This window comes from Thamnophis sirtalis, unplaced genomic scaffold, assembly GCF_051295495.1.
Source record: "Thamnophis sirtalis isolate CommonGarterSnake01/CBP01778 unplaced genomic scaffold, rThaSir2_p1.2 scaffold_13, whole genome shotgun sequence".
NCBI lineage: Eukaryota > Metazoa > Chordata > Lepidosauria > Squamata > Natricidae > Thamnophis > Thamnophis sirtalis.
Window position 1 is genome coordinate 29,910,745 of NW_028261393.1, and position 20,812 is coordinate 29,931,556.

Sequence of the window (20,812 nt, forward strand, 5' to 3'; positions counted from 1 at the left end):
AAGGAAATTGGTTAACAGCTACTTTAAAAAAATCTACTTAACAGCTATGGCAAGAAAGGTTGTAAAATGAGGCAAAATTCACTTAACTGTCTTGCTTAGCAACAGAAACTGGGCTCCGTTATAATCATAAGTTGATGATTACCTGTACCAAAAGAGCCATGTGTTCCGGCTCCGATAGTTAGGGATCACAGCCACTCAAATTACTTAACAGAATGAATATAGTTCATCCCAATATACTGAAAACTCAAAAGGTTTATACCAATTCGAGATTAACAAGAAAGCTCTGCATTTCCTCAAAACAAAAGGATTACGTATCATTGACTCAAGTCTCCACTCCTGGTGTCTCTGGATAAATGCCGAGCCGAGTAGGAGTCCGAAGGGAGAACTCTGGATTTCCTGATACCCTCCTCACCATCTATCCACCTCAGGCAGGTTCTTCTCCGACTGAGTATCCCACTCACCCACAGCCCCCACCTTCCCCTTCCTGAGAATCCCCTCATAGGACCCAGCAGCCTAAATTGCTTTAGGACTGTGGTCTTCAAACTTGGAAATTTTAAGACTTGGGAGTTGTGGACTTCAATTCCCAGCATTCTCCAGGCAGCTCTGCTCAAACTCTGTTTGAAGACCTCTACTCTAGGATGCGCTGGTTGGGGAATGCTGGGAGGTGAAGCCCACTCAGTTTAAAGTTGAGACACGCTGCTCTAAGAATACCTGCTGCAGAGCATAAGTCCAAACAACAAATTTCAAATCACGGTTCAAAAGCTTTGAGCCTTTCTCTTTTTTAATACGCAGTTTCCGTAGCTGTATGTTAGACAAGGGGTGTCAAACTCAATTTCAGCCCTAATCAAGGTTGTCTTTAACATGGGGAAGGGGGGGGGGAGGTGTGACATGGCGGGGATGGGCATGGCCAGCTCAACATTACTCATGTCAGGGGCGCCTGTGGTGGGGTTGGGCGCGTCTCCAGCGGAGGAAGGCAAGACCATGGAGCGCCAAACCCTTCTCCTCCAGAGGAGCCTCAATGTCTGCTGGTGGCCAAGTGCTAAGACAGGACTTCCTTCCTTCCCCCTTTTTCCCTTCCTTATTTTTCCTTCCTTGCTCTCTTCCCACTTTCCTTCTTTTTCTTTCTCTTTCCCTTTCCTGTCCCTTCTTTGATGTGCAAGTGCAATGGGGAAACATTTCTCCTTGTTTTGTTTTTTGTTCTGCTAACCGTTTGCCACTGAAAACAGAGCTGGGGGGGGGCATGTGCTCGCCCCCCCCCCAGCCTCATTTTCAGACGGGATGAAGAGGGCCTCCCAAAACCCTCTGCCAGCGAAAATTGAGCTGGGGGGGGGGGGGAACATGGCCCTTCAGCTTCCATTTTTGCTGACAGAGGGCTGGAGGCTGTCCAGGCTGAAAACGGGGCCTGTGGTGGTGTGTGGCCTCCGAACCTCCATTTTTGCTGGCACTGGCACTGTGGGATGGTCCTTTCTACAACTGCTCTGCAGGCCAGAATTAAACACCCTGCGGGCCAGATGTGGCCTGCTGCAGAGGTGGGTTTCTGCCAATGTTACTGCTGGTTCGGTTCGCTCCTGACATGCACTCTGAGTGCATGCGCAGTTGCCTGTAAATAGGTCTGCGCATGCGCAGAACATTAAAAATGTCACAAAAACATGCGGCAGTGACCAGGGAACTGGTTTGGGGGGGTGGCCAGCCTGCCATCCCTACCGGTTTGGCAACCCAGTTGCAATTTCCACTACTGGTTCTCCCAAACCAGTGTGAACCAGTAGCAACCCACCTTTGGCCCGTGGGCCTTGAGTTTGACAACCCTCCACTAGACTTCTTAGTGGCAGAACATGGACAGCAGGTTGGTCTGCCAGGAAAATATTTTAGCACACTGAGTTAAAAGATGCTTGCGGCCCTGTCCAAAAATGCCAAAACTGACCAGTGTGTTGGCAGAGACGGCTGCATGCAAGGTAGGCCTGGCCAAAGGGCCAATCTAGGCTATGAGCCTCTAGCCACTCCAGTGCACTAGAAAGGAGTTGCTGCAGGCCGAGGTGGCAGAAGCTCTGGAAAAATGGCAAGGCCACGGGTGGACAGAGTGAAACCGGGGGTGGGCTAAACTAGGGGATGGCCTGCATGGGCTGAGACTGCCGCTTGCTGAGGCTGCTCCTCCCCCCTGAAGTAACAGCCTTTCTCTTAGGATGAGTAGGCAGAGGAGGAACACCTTTTTACAGAAGTTACGAGCGCAAGAGCGTTTACCTGCCTGTGGGTATAAAAAAGTGAGCCAGTAAAGTGGGCTAGGGAATGGATCCAGTTGGTCCGTGCGAGGGGTGAAGGAAGGCTGGCTGCACAGGCAGAAAACAGCAGAGAGGCGAAGAGGTGGGCATAAGTTCCTCCCTCTTATGGCTTCAGCTTATTCACCTTCCCAGCTGTGGGGAGCATTGCTTTCCACAAAAAGGGAAGCACATACAGGTAGTCCTTGACTTATGACCAGACGCTTAGTGGCCATTCAAAGCTACAAGAGTCCGTCCCCCCTCCCAAGGTACTTACCATCCATTTCCAACAGCCCTGTGACCGCATTTCAGGTACCAGGCAACTAGGCCACATTTATTGCCATGTGTTTCGTCCCGCAGTCACATGACTGCAATTGTTTTTGTTGAAAACCGGAATTGCAAAAAAAAAAAGTAACCAGGTTATAACCGTCATGGTTTGCAAATGGTAATGAGCAGGCCCCTATTAGAGTCGTAAGTTGAGGACTACCGGTATTCAAATGCTTTAAGTATCACTGATGCTGGGTCCCAAGGGTGGGTTCCTGCTGGCATTACCACCAGTTCGGCACCCAAAATTTTTTGCATGCATGAGTGAAGCAAGCACCCACGCCAGATGCGCACTAAAAAGGTCTGCACATGTGCACATTAAAAGAGGGGGAAAATTACATTTTTTCAATGAAGATTGTTCTGTGCACGTGCAGAACAGAAAATCAAGATGGCTGCCCTGGAGAGAGAACCTGTTTGGGTGCATGTTCAGCTGAACTGGTGAGAACCCACCTGTCAGGTCCCAAATACTCAGGCCTTTGGCCTGCCTGTTTCTGCAAACCGCTTCTGGCTTATTTCTGGATTTGACCTTGTGTGGCTAACAAAATTATTTTCTTAGTACGGTTTGTGCAAACATTTTAGAAGAAACAAAATCCTTTTCTGTCTTTTGCCCAGAAACCAAATCAAGTTTTAATTTCTGGAGCACCACTGATCGTTGACAGCCGGGGATGCCCAGGTCTGGCAACCAGTTTTACAGAAGCAGCCAAGAAAAGGGAGCACTGTATTTCGAGGCAATCACAACAATGTGGCAGGACAGGACAGGCCTAACTGGTCTGCTCCTCCGAGGGAGCCCTTCTTCCCCAGCCCCCATCTGAACTCAAGGGAAGCAGCAGAGGAGAAGCAGCGAGGCCTCCCCGTTCACCTGGACGGAAGGCTGTTGTGGCCGTTGGGGGGGAAGATCAGACTCGAGGGGGGTTGGGGAAGGGTCTCGTTCTGCCGGATTTGACAAGAAGCAGCTTTGGTCACCTTCACCAGTCAGTGAACAGAAGCAACTCAGACCGATCTCGAGGGCGTTGGGAGAGAAGGGATCCCAAGGCCCTGTCACAGCTGGAAAGGCGTTTCTTCTCCAGGGGACAGAAGTCCGGAGGCCCAACCAGTTCCTGATTTCTTGGGTCAAGTGCAGCTGCAAAAAGATCACGGATGGAAGCACAGAGGAAGAAGAGAGATGGGCAGGAGATAGGGGGCGTGGGGGGGACAGGAGAGGGGCAGGCTGGGGCTCTAGCGGATGATGCCCCCTTTCAGAGATTTGCACGTCAGGTTCCCCAGAGTAGTCATAAGGTTCTTCCCCTTCCACTGGGCCACAAAGTTCTCAGAAATCTGGAGGTCGGCCTGGGGAGAAAGAGAGAAGCTTCATCATCAAAGGCTGGCTGTTCCGAAGTACGTTTGCTTAAAAGGTCCAGGGCTGCCAGGGGTTCTTCTACCTGGGTCGCCCCAAAGGTGCTTTTTTTCAGGTGGCAACTGGACTTCCTTGTTTTGTCTTTTGAAGACATTTTGCTTCTCATCCAAGAAGCTTCTTCAGTTCTGACAACACAGTGGGGAATGGAAGGATTTATATTACCCCCAAGTGCATCAACGACACTCTAAAAGGATGCAAATGACCAGCTGTCTGCAAGGAATATAATCTCTACAGACTTCTTTCTACCTGAGTCTTTTACTAAGTCAGTGGGCTCCGGAATAAAAAATCCAGCACAACAACAGAAATCCCTAGGCAACACACACACAAGCACCCACAGGCTAGTGCTCACTGCGCTCCTCTCCACTCTTTCCCATTGCTACTCCTCCTCCTCCTGCCGGAGAACAGTCTCCTTCTATCTTCTTTAGGCTGCTTATTTTCAGAGAGGAAGACTCCCCACCACAGCTGGCTGCCTCTGCTCAGCTTTTGTAGGCACTGGATGCTGTGCTGGGGAGGGAGAGGCCTAAAAAGGGCCAGCAACAGCAGCACAAGGGCCGGCCATCGTGTAGGCAGCCTGTCCTGGCAAAAACACCAAGTTGCAACCTGTGGGTGGTGTATCGTTTGGTTAGGATGGGAGGATTAAGCTCAAAATCCCCCTCGGCCCTTGAAGCCCATGGAGTGATGGAGGCAAGTGGGCTTGTCTTGGCCCAACTTTTGGGGAAAATCGATTGCAGAAATGCGCCAAAGAATTCCAGGAGATCTTGGGGAAGGCGGGAAAAGAGCCATTTAAGGAGGGGCCTAGAGAAGTGACTGCGGTCCAGAGATTTAAGCAGCTGTGAGAAAGAAACTCAAAATAACTTTCTTTAGTGTCTGTCTGACCTTCCAAATATTCATCGAGACTTAAATTGTTTCCCGCTTGTTGCCTTGGTGGTGGAGGAGGCATAACTTCACCAAGGTCATCTTCCTTCTCTTCTACAATTCCATTAAAGCTGCATATTGATGGCAGCTGCTGGAAGGACTCCAGAGGCCACATTAAGCCGGAGAGGCCTTCTAAGCTGCTGTGATGCATGCAGCTATTCTCCTAAATTTCCTTAAGTAAAGAATCAGCAAAGCACCTAGCATGGAGTGAATATATATATAATCACATAATCCTAGGACTAGAAGGGATTTTGGAGGTCTTCAAGTTGAGACCTCTGCCCAAGGCAGGACACTATTCTATTTCAGACAAATGAACAGTCCAATCTTTTCTTGAAGACCTCCAGCAATGGAGCACCCACCACTCCAGGAAGCAAGTTTTCCCACTGATTAATTGTTCTCAGAGCAGGAAATTTCTCCTGAGTTCCAGGTTGGATCTCCCTCTGACCAGCTTCCACCCATGGCTTCCTGTCCTGCCTTCAGGTGCCTTGGAGAATAAGTTGATCTCTTCTTCTCTGTGACTGTCCTCAAGAACTGGAAGACCCTTATCATGTCGCCCTTAGTCTTTCTCCATGTTGGGCTAGATACATCTAGTTCCCTTAACCGTTTATTGTGTAACTTAGCTTCCAGCCCCATCATCATCTTTGTTGCTCTTCTCTGCACACTTTCCAGGGTGTCAACATCTTTGTTATATTGTGGGGACCAAACCTGGATGCAATATTCCAACTGTAGTCTTACAAGTGCAGTATAAACCCTAACACTTCAGCTGATCTTGATTCTGTCTCTCTGTTGATGCATCCTAGGACTGTGTTGGCTTTTTTAGCAGCTGCACACCTGGGCAAGGTGGGTCATTTGAGTTGCTGAGCCCCAAGTTGGATGCTGCTTAGGACTCTGGCCATACCTGCAGCAAGACGGAGCTTCTCCACTTACCTGCAACTTCTCAAATACTTTCTTCTTGGGCTTCAGCTCATCGTCCGGTTGGCCATTCTCAAAGCCTTCTACAAACACTCGTTGTCCAGGACAGGAGCCGGCTGGGGGGTCCAAGGGTTCCACTTGGCAGGGATCTCCAGAACTGAGGTGGTGATGGAGAAAGAAGGCATCCATGGGAGAACATGAGCAAGAGGCTTCTGGGAAGAGGCGCCACCTACGCCCCAGCTCTTCCACCTGGCCCCCCGTCTTCCTTTGCCCACCTGAAAGCGCACAGCAGCATGGCCTGGGATTCAACTCCCCGCATCTTCTGGGGCTTCATATTGCACACCAGCACCACCAGCCTGTCCTGCAGCTCTTCCTTGGGCACAAATGCCACCAGACCACTAACCACTGTACGAGGTTCAGCCTCCCCCAGGTCAATCTTCTCCACGTACAGAGCATCGGCATCGGGATGCTGTAGGCATCAGACAGGAGCATCAGGGACCAGCCGAGGGGGTTTAAACAAGGGCTCCCAGTGGGACAGACGTAACTCTAACAGCACCCATAAAGGGGGGCACCAAAAGCACCTTACCTTTTCCACACTGAGCACTTTGCCAACCCGGAGATCCACTCGGGATGGGACGACTTCCTCAGAGTCAGAGTTCTTTGTGGAGCCTTTCACGGCAGATTCTGCAAGTAAATAGCAGGCAGGAGAAAGTGGAGGTGAGGCTTTACTAAGGCTTTATAAAGTGGTTCTAATACTTCACGTGATTTTGGTTCTATGACACTGATTATTCAGCCAAGGATTGCATTAGCTTTTTTGGCTTTTGCCATACACTGCTGGCTCCTGCTTAAGGGATCATCCACTAGGGTCCCTCTCACAGTGACTGCTTTTGAGCCAGGTTTCGTCTAATCTGTACTTGTACCTGTTTTTCCTGCCTAGGTGTAAAATCTTGCTTTTCTCCACATTAAATTTCATTTTGTTGGATAGGGCTCATTGTTCAAGTCTGTCAAGATCATTTTGGATCCTGAGTTGGTCTTTTGGGGTGTTGGCTATTCCTGCCAGCTTAGTGTCATCTGCTAATTTGACGAGTTCCCCTATTCCCTCATCTAAGTCATTTATGAAGATATTGAAGAGTACTGGGCCCAAAACAAAACCTTGTGGTACCTCACTGCTTACTTGTCTCCATTAAGAACTACTCCATTAAGAACTACTCATTGAGTGAAGGAGGAGCCAACGTCGCGACAACCAACATGAGGTCTCGACTGTCCGAGACCGCCATTGACACTTTTGCCACTGGACGGTCCAGCAGGACCTAAACCGTCCCAAGAGAGACAGTGATTAGGAGGACAAAGCCTTGCTGGTCTCAGGGACACCGCAAAGTCCCTGATTGACCCAAGGGAAGCGCTTCAAGCCGGTGGCAAACAGGCAGCTCCCAGGCTGACGAAATCAGAGACGGCTCCGAAAGGAAGTGAAAGTGAGTCTATCAGGTGAAATTTTTTTTTTTTACTCTGAGAAAGATTGCCCAAAGAAACTTTTTTAAAAAAAGATAAATTAGTCCTCTAAGTAAAAGAATAAAGTGGTGAATTTAATTCTTATTGGACTGTCTTGGAAAGTTTTTGTTCTTTCTTGTAACGTTATTTTGTTGATTGAAGTGATTGTAACGTTTCCTGTTTCTCTGCTTGAAGTGAATGGATTGATTTTTTTTCCTTTATTTTTTACCACCTTATTCTTTGGCTTAAATTAAAACTCTCTTTTTTATTTTAACAAATTCTCCCTTCTATTTGTTATTAAATTCCACCAAAGACAATTAAAGATTTTTGTTTTCCATAAAATTGAGAAAAGTATGAAAAGGTGTAATCTGCCATTCAGAAGCCAGAGTTTGAAGTTCTTTCTTTGAAACAATGTATCCTTTGTTCATTCCTATTTGATCTTACTGACTTTGTAACTGAAGGGTTTGCAACTTGCTTACAAAAGCTGATAAAGAGTCAAGGGCATGAATTGCTTTTTGCAGGTGCTCTTGGAAAATATTTTGGCAAGAGAAGGAAAAGGAAAGAAAAAGATAAGAACCATTCTCCTTTGAAGAGTATAAAAGAACTTGTGCTTAAGACTTAAAATAAAAATATGTATATATGCACAAAAGAAGCTTGGAAGGCTAGAGTGGCAGTGGCTATCAAACTCTTTTTTTCTACTTCATTTTTTTGGGGGAAAATGGATCAATATCCCGATGAGGAAACCTTAAAATTTGAAAACATCCTGGCTGGAATTCAAAATATTTTAGAAGGATTTGGGAGATTTGAGAAGAAGTTGGATAGACTATTGTTTATCACAGCAAAAGATGATGGGGTTGGAGCCCCAAAAATTAAAGAAGAGAATGAAAATATAGAAGATAAAAACAAGACAATAGATGAACTTCTTAATGGAACGAATATGGGTGAAAGCGGAAAGAAAGGAACTTGACAATTTGGAGCTTTATCCCAGATTTCAAGATACAGGAGAAAAAAAGGGGTGATAATGATGGAGTTAAGAAGAGAAACCTATTCCAAAATAAGTTTGACAACCAAAGACAAGCTAATGTTAATAACAATTCAAGGGCAACGAGACTATTTGAGAGATCTTTTAAGCAATAAAGTGCAGAGAGAAGTTTATAAAAACTTTATAAAGGAGCTGAAAAGAGAATTGACACAACTGGCAAGAGAGATAAGACTGTTTTGCTACTGGAAAGATACAGGTTGATGATGAAAGTTGACGATAAAAAGTTAGCTAATTTTTGATGATTAATAAGTAGGGATTTCAGTATTTTGTAGACTGTTTTAGATTATCATTGAATGTTTATTCGTTAACATATAATTAACTACGACAACAATAATGAAATGATAACCTTGATTAGTACCTGGCTATAAATTGTAAATTGGGACTTGGTGAAAAGACCTATAAATTTTATTAATGAATTTTTGTTTAGATCTTGTTATAAAGATATAATTAATTTGGGTCTGAAGAGAGGAGATGTAATATAAATAGTAAATAATTATTTCGTTAACCACAATAACAAGGAAATGTTAATGGATATTTTTGGTAATTAATAAGTAGGAATGTTAGCATTTTGTAGATTGTTTTAGATTCTTATTAAATGTTTATCTTGTTAACATATAATTAACTACGATAATAATAATGAAATGATAACCTTAATTAGTAAAAATAACTTGGATATAAATTGTAATTTGGGACTTAGGGAAAAGTCCTATAAACTTTATTAATAAATTCTTGTTTAGAGCTTGCTATAAAGGCATAATTTCTTTTGGGCCTGATGAGAGGAGAGATGATATAAATAGTAAATAATTTTTAGTTAACTACAATAACAAGGAAATGTTAATAGATATTTAATGATATATATGAGTGTGTTCACTATGTTCGCTAGTACATATATATATGTACTAGTGAAAGCAAATTGGATATAAGCTTTAAACTGTGAGTTGGGGGGGGGGAAGGGGGGGAATGCTTAGATATCTTACTAACTGACTTTGTTCCAGAATATGTTATAAAGGTGTAATGTTACTGGAGGTTTATTGAAATTGCGAATGAATGCCAATAGGTGGTTGTGTCTTTAAATACAAATGATTTTAAATAAAAGCACGTTTAAATAATTGTAATTAAATGAGAATTATGGTACAGTGATAGCAAAATACATTTAAAAAATTGATTTAAAATGTACAATTCAATTTGAATGAAGTATATGTAATGATTGTGGAAGAAACACACAAAATGTATTTGTAACCAATCAACACGCTTTCTACAAGATGTAACGAAAGATTATTCTTTTTTTGTTTAATTAAAACAATAAAACTTTTCCAAAGAAAAGAACTACTCATTGAGTATGGTTTGTCAGCCAGCTACAAATCTATCTGGTGCTGATGCTGCCTACCCCACATTTTTCTAGTTTACCAAGTTGTGCAATTCTAGTTGATTCAAGAATTTAAAGATTTGGTGCAAAATAATGATTGAAATGAATCATTTTCTAAATGACAACTTTTCCTAGCAAATTTCCTAATCTTTCCCACAAAGCTTGGGTTAATAGAATACCTAGATATTAGATCCAGGTTTAAATATATAATTTTTGCTTTCTTATAGCATGCTACTTTAATCTGTAACCCTGTTGGCTTGAGCTAGAAGGTTTGCAGAAAATTGGCACATCTTACAATCTTTGGTAGAAACATTCTTTTGACCAAAAGCTTTGGAAAAAAAGGGAGATTCTATCCAATGAATAATATTCTACAATGAACCCTGACGTTGGTACATTGCACATTATTCCCAACATCTATACACTGACACAATATATAAATTGATTGAATTCCTGTTGCCATTAAGTTTATTATTGCAAAACTGTAAGCACATCTTGCTTTGGGTCAGTGGAGGACACCTTTGTCTGAAAAATGAACACAGTAAAGAACTTCAAAAGACCTAAGATTAAGGATAAATGCAAATTATTTTTAATCTCAGTTGCTTTTCCTTGATTTGCTTTCATTCTTGCTTTTGATTTTCTGATTTCAAATGAGCAATAAATAAATAAAGCTATTATTATATACAGCTATCTTATTATTGTTCACATATGTTGTACAATCCCAGCCAGCAAAGGCCAGAGATGCAAAATGCAAGCAATGTAGTTCAGGGCAAAAGCAGATGAGCTGTTCCATGCAGACTGGTGTGTGTGTGTGCAAATTGTGTATGCAAAGAAATGGAGAATGCAAAGAAAAATAGAGAAAATGTGGGAGGTTTGAGAGGTGCCTCTAAGCCCCAACCTCAGTTTGTATCTTGCCCACTAGGCACATGGCAGGCCAGCCCAGATGGAGTGCGCCCCCCCCCCTTCCCATGGCCCTTACTTGCTGTGGAGGGATCAGGATATGCGCAGCTGGCGAGTTTCTTCATTTGTGAGCTGCTGAACTTCTCTCTGATAGGATCCAGGAGCTTATTCAAGGCCACCTCTATGGAGTTCTTCAAGTCTCCCGGATGGACAACCTGACCACAAGATCAAAGCAGCAGGATGTATTAGTCTTTCTTGGACCCCGTCTCCCTGAGCCACACCCAGATGTGTGCCACCCCTACTGCCCCTGAGTAGGGCTGCCTCCCTTCTGAACAGCACGGACCATGAAGAATTCACTTGACAAAAGAGAAATGGGCATCTTCATATTCAAGGGCCCCTGCCAGAAGTCTAGTAATTTTATTTATTTGTTAAATATAGGTGGCTTACAATAATAAAAAGGAAGAAAAATGAAAGGCATGTAAACAGAAGTATAATAATAGCACCAAAAGATGGACGGGTGGAGAGCAGAGAGCTGGGGGGGTGGGGAGAGGAGGAGGTGGATTCTGTCATCAACCCAGCAGCCCCCTCCAGCATGGAACCCCTTCCTGGGTCCCCAGGCCAACTGGCAGGGCCAGGTCTTCAGGCTGTTGCGGAAGGAGAGGAGGAGGGGTCTTGCTTTAGAGGGCAGGATGTTCCACAGGGGGGCGCTGTGGCAGGGAAGGCTCTTCTTCTGGATCCCGCTAGTCAGACTTCTTTGACTGGCAGGATCCAAAGTAGGCGTTCTCTGCTGGCACAAGTGGGATGGGCTTGTCTTAGGGGGCCGAGTGGTTCTGATTTTACCCTTGAGGGCTTGAAAGGTCAGAAGCCACAGCCTGAACTGCCCCTGGAAGCAGACCGGGAGCCAGTGGGGTTCATGGAGCAGAGGTGGGAGATGGCCATCCTAGGGGCCCCAAAGGTTGTGCTCACTGCCGCCCTTTGCACTGGCTGGAGCTCCCCAACGGACTTCGAGGGTTGCGCCATGTAGAGCCCACTGGAGCAGTCCAGAGGAGGGATGACCAAGGCTTGAGTAACTGAGCGCAGGGAGTCCTAATGCAGGAAAGGTCGCAGCTGTGCAAAAGCCCTCCGGGCCATGCCTGACAGTGACTCCAGGAGAACCCCTAGGTTGCAAACTGGGCCTGATGGGAGCGGGGGGGAGAACCCATCCTGAACTAAGGGTGGCAGACACTTGGATCCCAAGGCTCCACTATTACTTAGCCCAAGGAGCAGCGTTGTCTGGAGACACTTCCATGCCTCTAATAGGGGCCAGCATGACGAGACACTCTAACGCTCTAATCACATTTCCCTGCTTTCGAACTGCTATTGGGCAAGAGCTGAGGCAAGGAACGGGAGCTCACCCCATACATAGCACACAGGTCTTGAACCCCGTTGTCAGCTTAATGATAATAATATAGAGAAGAATTTAAAAAGTAGAGTATTTATTCCACAGGAAAAGTATTTATCTGATTCAGCAATAATAGCAATAGCACTTAAGACTTATATACCGCTTTACAGCCCTCTCTAAGCAGTTTTACAGTCAGCCTCTTGCCCTCAACAATCTGAGTCCTTATTTTATTGACCTTGGAAGGCTGAGTCTACCTTGAGCCTGGTGAGATCTGAACTGCCAAATTGCTGGCAGCTGGCAGTCAGCAAAAATAACCCTGCAGTACTGCACTCTAACCACTGCACCACCGCTGCTCCTCATACTACTACTACTTTGGAATTATGGCTTGCTGGGACTGAGTAAGCCAGATAGGGAACACTCCTTGGCTCTTCTTCAGTTACTCAACTCCCTGCACTCACGAAGGAGCTCACTGCAGAATGTTCAGGACTCAAAATGATTAGTTAATAGTTTCACAGATAGTCCTCAAGTTATGACCATAATTGAAGCTGGAATTTTACAAACTTTTTTTGTGGTGATCATTAAGCAAACCCATTTTCCACAACTGGCATTTTTTGCAGGAAACTGGAAGTAACTGGCAAAGCGCACCAAAAATCACAGTCTTATGACCATGAGACACTGCAAGTGGTCATAAATACGAGCCAGTTAGCAAAAACCTAAAATGCAATCACGAGATTTGGGGGGACGGGAGGCTTGTCTGAACTCTGAAATCTGGCTGTGAACAGCAAGAGATCTGTTGCAATAGTTGCTAAGTGAGTAGTTATTAAGTGAGGATTATCTTTATTGCAACATTGTAATATTGAGAAACACAGAGAACTTATAAAAACTGGGTACAAGGGACTCTGGGTGCAGCAGTTCACATTTCTTTGCTGCAGGTTTCCACTGTTTCCATAATGTCATTTATGTGGTGATGTTTGAAATGTTTGAAATGTTTATTCCATTTGTATGCCGCCCTATTCCCGAGGGAAAGTACAAAGTACATAAATCTGCAAGAAACCCAACTTTAACTCAACAGAGATCCTTGATTAGTAGACGCTCCGCTCCACTCCACTGAACTGTTTTTGTGTGTCCAAAATCAGATTCCAGACTTTCAATCTTTCTCCCACTTTTTGTAATAGGAAATTGGAGAATGAAGGGGACAGAATGATTTGCAACTGAATAAACCAGATTCCCCCTGATTTATTGAGATGGGGATACTGAGCAATATGCATAATTTATCTGCTTATTTCTGATAAGATAGAATTCTAAAGGATTTCAATTTATTAGATGCAAACTGGCCCCATGTTGTTCTACACCAACCTGATGAAAACTATAAGAAAACATCAGGGTTGGTGTTAATCTGCCTTGCATATATTCTTAGTATATAAAGGAGATGAAATATAATTTTAAGTCATCCATCTCTGTGAGTTGGGTCCAGCTCTACTACGTATGAAGAATGACATAAAGTTTTTCTCCAATCGCCTGAGAGTAAATTACAGCTAGGAAATTACACAACTTTTCTGCCCGAAGGCAAGGGAGGAACCCGGGGTTTGCAAAAGCAAAGCAAGCAGCCCCAGCCTTTCGGACCCTGGAGGAGCCATTCGACATATTACCTGCTGAGCAAAATCTTTCTCGAGATCTCCATAGCTTGTGTAAGTTTTAATGCCTCCCCACTTCTCATCTCTAAGGATCACAAACTCTGCAAAAAAGTGAAGATGTCTGTTAAACAAGAGCACAGCCATACATATCAGGCCACATTTAGTACCGAGCACCCTCAAATATTCTTTTGGCTAGGATAAGGCATCACAACGACCTACAAAGATCTCACTTGATGCCCACCTGACTCCAGGCCAAACAGGTTCTTCAACCAGGTTCAAAGTTCATTTTAGAGCCCTGGGAATTAGGTCAAACTTCACCTGGAGGACTGGGACCAATCTAGGCTGTTCACTTTTGATGAAGATCAAAATCACAAATCACAAAAGGAACCAAGACAGACAGTGGAATGGAAAATAATTTCAGTGGGGTAGGAGGGAAGAACCTGTTTGGCCTGGACAGAGGAGCTACAATTAGCCTGTAACAGCACTTCCTGAAGCACTAGAAGAGCAAGAAGACTCACCTTCCCGTGGGGTCCTTGGTGTTCCCTGAGTTTGTTTTCTTATAGATGTTTCATTACCCAAATTAGGTAACTTCATCAGCACTCAGGAGGTTACCTAATTTGGTCATGAATTCTGCAAGAAAACCATCAAGCTCAGGGAGCACCAAGGACCCCACAGTTCAGCCCTGGACAACAAACATTCTCTCCTATTGGTCCTTCATTTCTGTTATGCCCACAGTAAGAACTATACTAAGAGCCCAAATGACAAGAAGGTAGATTTTGACTGAATTAGCGACATGGCAGATGGACTCTCCCACAGAGTTCCCTTGCTTGGCCCACCACTGACTTCTTTTGCCACTTTAAGGAACACCCCCATCACCCTGGCTTCAGGATCCTGCCAGGCACATCCATCCATTTTCCCCACTGCTTAGGATTCCTATTTCAGCTGGTAGAAAGGCATGAATTGGGTAGGAGGAAAACAGCCTCTGAGTTCCCTTGTCTCCTCCTTCCCCTACAAGGCCAGTGCTAACCCTCTTGCCTTTGGCCACTTGGGAGCTTCACCTGATCTAAGGGGGAAGAGCACGTGCTTGATGAAGGACAAGACCCCATTGTTCTCCACATTCCCTGGCTCGCAAAAAGCCTTCTTAAGCTTCTTTTTCACATCCTCTTTTCGATCCAAGAGATCAATCTTAGACTCCTAGAAGGAAGAAAAAGAGAAGATGGTCAGACATTACTGTTCAGACACAATTTGAAGGATTATTTTAAATAAAGAGGAACCATGATAGGGTTTGAATAGGGTATATTTCTCAACCTTGGCAACTTTAAGATGGATGGATTTCAACTCCCAGACTTCTGCAGCCATCATTAATGCATTCCCCAACATGAATGCATGCTGGCCTGGGAATTCTGGGTCCTCCCATTTTAAAATTCCCAAGGATTAGAAACCCTGGATTGGAGTTAATACCACATGTATAATGTCTACCCCTTGATATTCATTGAATTCTTGAATATCACTCTCCAACCTTTTCTTTTTGTTAAAGTTTCACTGAGCGTGAGAAGGACCATTGACTTACCTGAAGGGTCATTTTCAGGGCGCTGCGAAGGAGAGTCCAAGCAAGGGTTAAATACAGCCAAACTGCCCAGAGCTGAATTGAAACTTTAAGCCATGCCTCTGGTGCTGATTATCCTCAGATTTTTCAATGAAGACGTGGAACTGTTGCACGCAGAGAAGTTCAACATTGGATCAACAAGAAACACAACTGGAACAAGTCCAACTGGAACATCAAAGGAAACAAATGCAATAACAGCGGAGCCAGACCCCAGGATAGGGTGGCCTCTCCTTCGCAGCGCCCTGAAAATGACCCTTCAGGTAAGTCAATGGTCCTTTTCCTGGGCGCTGCTCAGGAGAGTCCAAGCAAGGGACATACCCAAGCTAACTGTTACTAGGGCGGGAAGCAGAAGCAGACAGGGTCTCTTCGCTGGAATGAATACTCTGCAGAACACGCCTCCCAAAAGCCCCTTCCGCTGAAGCAAACTTGTCTAACTTATAATTCCGCAAAAACGGAGATAAGGAAGTCCATGTGGCCGCTCTGCAAATCTCCTTAATGGGAGCCCGCGTCGCCCAGGCCGCGGTGGTGGCAGCACTTCTGGTTGAATGCGCCATGATGCGACTGGGTACCGGTCGAGACTGCAGAACATGGGTGAGAGCTGTGCAGGCCCTAAGCCAACTGCCAATCGTAGACGAGGAGACCTTCTTGCCCTGAGATGACAGCTGGAAGGATACAAACAACAACTCAGAGCATCGAAAACTGGCCGTACGCTTGATGTATCTGCGTGGCGTCCTGCGAACATCCAGCTTGTGCCAGCGTTCCTCGCGAGGATGTCTCGGATGTGGGCAGAAGTCAGGGAGGATGACTTCCTGGGCCCGGTGGAACCAGGAATTAATTTTAGGCATGAAAGAAGGGTCCAGCCGAAGGATCACCCTGTCTTGGTGAAACAAGCACAAATCCTCACGGACAGACAAGGCAGCCAGCTCAGAGATACGTCTAGCCGAGGTGATGGCAATGAGAAAAACGGTCTTAAAGGTCAGATGTTTCAAGCTGGCCAAACGGAGGGGCTCGAACAGTGGTTCGACCAGAGTCCACAAGACCACATTAAGGTCCCAAATCGGGTATCTGTGAACCATCGGGGGACTCAGGTTAGTCGCCCCCCTGAGAAAACTGCAAATGGTGGGGTGACGGCCGAGAGAAAGGTGACCCTCAGGGGCCAGGATGGTGGAGAGTGCGGCAACCTGATGACGAAGAGTGTTAGGCGCCAAACCCTTATGAAGGCCGTCCTGCAGAAAGTCCAGAATGACAGGAATCGAAGCGGAAGAAGCTGTAGCACCCCTGGAAGAACACCAGGAAACAAAGGCCCTCCAGGTGGTGTCGTAAATCCGAGTCATGGATCCCTCTCACGTGCCAAATGGCTAGTTGTAGCCACTGGGGCTCTGGATGAAGAAGGGCCCCCTGGCAGAGAGATCTTTCGTGTGGAGGAATCCGCCACAGGTCTCGGACGGACAGACTCACCAGATCGGCAAACCAGGTCCTACTGGGCCGAAAGGGGGCCACCAGAAGGATCTCAGCTGCCTCCGCCAGGATCTTCCTGATGACTGGGAAGAAGAGGCAATGGGGGAAAGGCGTAGAGTACTTCCTTCGGCCAAGGGCAGTGAAGAGCGTTTACCCCCTCGGCCCTCGGGTCGTGGAACCATGAAGAACCTGGGAAGATGAGAGTTGGCCGCTGTTGCAAACAGGTCCACCTGGGGGCAACCGAACCTCTGAACTATGCTGTGGAACAGCTGCGGGTGCAGGCACTACTCCAAGTGATCGACAGTCGCCCTGCTTAGCCAGTCCGCCTGGGTGTTCACAGTGCCAGAGTGCTCCGCCTGTACGGACAGCAGATGAAGCTCCACCCACTGACCTAGGTCGTCGGGTTCCAACATCAAGGACCTGGACTGCGTGCCCCGCTGGCGGTTGATGTGCTCCTTCGTCGCGACGTTGTCCGTCAGCACCCGCACGTGATGACCCTGAATGCCCGTCTGAAATCGAAGCAGGGCCAACTGGACCGACCTCAGCTCCAACCAGTTGATGCTGTGTGATGCCTCAGTCAAGGACCACCTGCCCTGAGCTATCTGGTTGCGGAAGTGGGCCCCCCAACCGTACAGACTGGCATCTGTCGTAATAGTGAGCCGGGTCGGCTCCTTGAACGGAGACCCCTTCTTCAGGGCAGGAGACAACCACCATCCGAGCGAGTGACGCACCTTCACGGAGACCGGAACGAGCCTCGGTGAGCTGCTCTCATTGGTCCTTTGATAGGGCAGCAGGAGCCACTGGAGGGGATGAGAGTGAAGACGTGCCCACGGAATGATGGATAGGCACGATATCATCTTGCCCAGGAGCTGTGACAGCACATGATCTTGGCACGAGGAGACCGCCGTACCTGTATGGCCATCTCCCTGAGGCTCTCCACCCTCTCTGGTGATAGGATGACTTGGCAGGCGACGGTGTTGATGATGGCCCCTAGATGCTGAAGCCTGGTGGTGGGGCGAAGATGGCTCTTTTCCAAGTTGATGGAAAAGCTGTGACTCCGGAGAACCTGCATAGTGTACTGCAGATCCTCGACCGCCTGCTGGGGGGATGATGACTGAATGAGCACATCGTCTAAATAGCAGTGCAGCCTTACTGGTCGCAACCTGAGGAACGCCGCCACTGCTGCGAGGACCTTGGTGAACGTCCTGGGGGCTGATGACAGGCCGAACGGCATGGCCCGATACTGGTAGTGCTGATCGGCGTAAGTGAACCTCAGGTATCTGCGGTGGGCTTTGCGGATGGGTACGTGGAGGTAGGCCTCTTTTAGATCTATGGAGGTTAAGATGTCTCCCGGCCTGATACAGCCCAGGATTGACTAGAGGGACTGTATCTTGAACCTCCGATAGGTGACATGATAATTTAGCTGTTTTAAATCTAGGATCCCCCTCCACCCTCTGGAGTTTTTGGGGATCAGAAACAGGATGGAATAGAACCCTGTCCCCTCCTGATCAGGAGGTACCGGCTCTATAGTCCTGATCTCCCTGAGATGTCTTATTTTCTGTTCCATGAGGGATCTTTTGACAGGGCATGAGGGAACGGGACACCTGATGAAATGACAAGAAGGAAGAGAGAGGAATTCTAGGGTGAGACCCAATTGGATCGTTTGTAATACCCACTGGTCTGACGTGACCTGCTCCCACTGGGCGTGAAATAATTGGAGCCGCCCTCCTATGGGTGCTGATTCCCGATAGTCACTTATACTTTCTGAAAGGGCAGGAGCCAGATTCCCCCCCCCCCCCGAAAGGGGCGTCTGAAGTAATACAGTTGGCAACCCGTCCCGAAAGGACTGACGGTCCTGAGACCTGTCCATCTGCTGGTTGAATGGGCGATGCGACTGAGCAAAACTGGAAGAAGGTTCCGAGTTCCGAAAGGACTGCCTCCTGTGGGAGTAAAAGCCCTTATCGGATTTCTTAGAAACCGACGGCATCACCTTTTTTTTGTCCTTATTTTCCACTAGGACTGGATCCAACACCTCCCCAAAGAGCTTGACCCCTTTGAAGGGGGCAGAAACTAACTTCCACTTGGAACACATGTCCACATTCCAATGCCTCAGCCATAAGAGACGCCTGGTGGTGACATTCGAAACCAGGGCCCGAGAAGCGAACTTAGCCGCACTGAAGGTGGCATCAGCAGTATACTCGGTGGCAGCCATGATTTTATTAATCTCCTGCCTTAACTTGGTATCGTTAACTGGAACCCTTGCCATTAACCGCGGCCCTGGAAAGAAAGAAAGCCGAGGCAGATGTCTTAATTGCCCATGCAGCCACCTGGTGCGTCTTATGACAAGCATTCTCAGATTTCTTATCCTCAGCCTTAAGACCCTCTAACAAATCAAGCGGAAGCACCGATGTTGAGGTGAGGGCCGCTACCAGAGGATCGATAGGAGGCAGCTTAAGTAAATCCTCCAGGCTGGCATCCACAGTGTACAGCTTCTTATCATTGCTAGAGGTGGTAGCCATAGTAGCAGGCTGGGCCCATTGCTTCTGAACCAAATTAAGAAACATCTTGGGAATAGGAATGATCTCCTGGACTGAGACCGGTTCCTCAAACAAATCCCAAGATAAGTCATCCAGTTCAGCAGGAGCTTGAACAGGGGGAGTGGACCCCATACGGATGGCCAGTTTGGCCTTGTCCAAAATGGTTTTGAAATTTGCAATGTTAAATAGTCCCGATGAAGAGGGCTTTTGAACCGCTGCACCTTCCTCTCCTGAGAATTCAGCCTCCTGAACATGCAGAATGTCATCCCCCTCATCCCAGTCCGAAGCCTCGGAACCAGAAGAGGAGTGGGGGGAATGCAGGAGACGTGGGGGAGAAGCAACCACGGGAACTGGCTGGGGCTCTAGGTGTTTAATCTTGTGGGTGCGTTTGCCCTTGTGCAACATGTCCGCTTCGATGCCCCAGGAAATGGCCCTGTTGACAACTTCTGCATTTCCACTAAAAGATCAGCCCCAAGATCCTCCTCTGGGTTTGGGTCGCGAAGAAGGAAGTTGAGGAGCCAAGGGACCCAGAGCAGGGCCTTCTTCTAGGTCCGAAGGGCAAGCGAAAAGATCAGCCTGTCAGCCTCTGCTTTGCTGTTGCTTCGGCTGCCATGAAACGGGGAGGGAGGGCATGGTATTTGGGAGGGGTTACTAATTGTGCTGGAGGAAGGTTCTGGAGCTCGGCTGCCTGTCGGACTACGCATGCGTAGGAGATTCCCGCCAGGACTAACGGCACCGACATTCCATCTTCATGATGCCTTTTGAAGTTATCTCACACCTGACACTTGGGAGAATTATGATTGGACTGTAACTGTGATGCCAAGGGGTGGGGAATGGGTTATTCTATATATCAATCGCTTTCGCGCCTAAATAATCAGTCGGTTCCACCACAAAACCGCGGTAGACTAAAGCGCGCTCGACGAAAGCGCGTACGTGACGTCATCACAGCACGATGAAAACAGCACGCTGTGAGTGGTAAACTTAAAATTAACGCGTAAATCTAAACCTAACCCCCCCAAACCTAACCCCAAACCTAACCCTAAGCCTAACCCTTAACCTAACCCTAAACCTAACCCTATACCTAACCCTTAACCTAACGCTAAACCTAACGCTAACCCTTAACCTAACGCTAACCCTTAACCTAACCCTAACCCTTACCTTTATGTGAATCGGCTTGCTTTAAAAGCGCTTTTTAAAGCGCCCTTTTTTCTCCGCGGTCGTATTTGTTGCGCTGCTGATGACGTCAGGTACGCGCTTTAATCGGGCGCGCTTTAGTGGACCGCGGTTTTGACGGGTCACGAATCAGTCTTCGCTTCGCTATGCCTTTAATCATTTATAATTAGTAAAAGTACACTTGATTTCTACCCACGGAGTCTCGTGGTCTTCTTTCCTAATTATCTAATGGAGAGGTTCTTACAGTAAGCAAAGACTCACTCACACCCCACCAGGAGATTTCAACCTTCCGTGGGGGGTGTACTTACAAGAAGGAATGAGAAAATGTCTTTGCGAGCGAGGGATGAAGAAGAGACTGAAAGGGAAACTGCAGACCCATCTTTACCTGGGAGGATGGCTGGCCTAGGAATAGCGGACCCTGCGGTTCCCCCTCG

The 20,812-nt window shown here is 46.8% G+C and overlaps 1 protein-coding gene across 1 annotated transcript in view; it reads right to left on the reverse strand.

Moving 5' to 3' along the window:
- Nucleotides 1-3,775: 3,775 nt before the first annotated feature.
- Nucleotides 3,776-20,812, reverse strand: part of YARS1 (tyrosyl-tRNA synthetase 1) — a 34,979-nt gene continuing 17,942 nt past the window's right edge. Inside the window, exons 8-14 of the mRNA XM_087727862.1 lie at nt 14,663-14,798; nt 13,620-13,705; nt 10,669-10,804; nt 6,383-6,480; nt 6,072-6,265; nt 5,812-5,953; nt 3,776-3,902 (exon numbers count right to left, since the gene is read on the reverse strand). Coding sequence (XP_087583988.1) covers nt 3,792-3,902; nt 5,812-5,953; nt 6,072-6,265; nt 6,383-6,480; nt 10,669-10,804; nt 13,620-13,705; nt 14,663-14,798 — 903 coding nt within the window. The 3' untranslated portion in view covers nt 3,776-3,791. The remainder of the gene's footprint in view (nt 3,903-5,811; nt 5,954-6,071; nt 6,266-6,382; nt 6,481-10,668; nt 10,805-13,619; nt 13,706-14,662; nt 14,799-20,812) is intronic.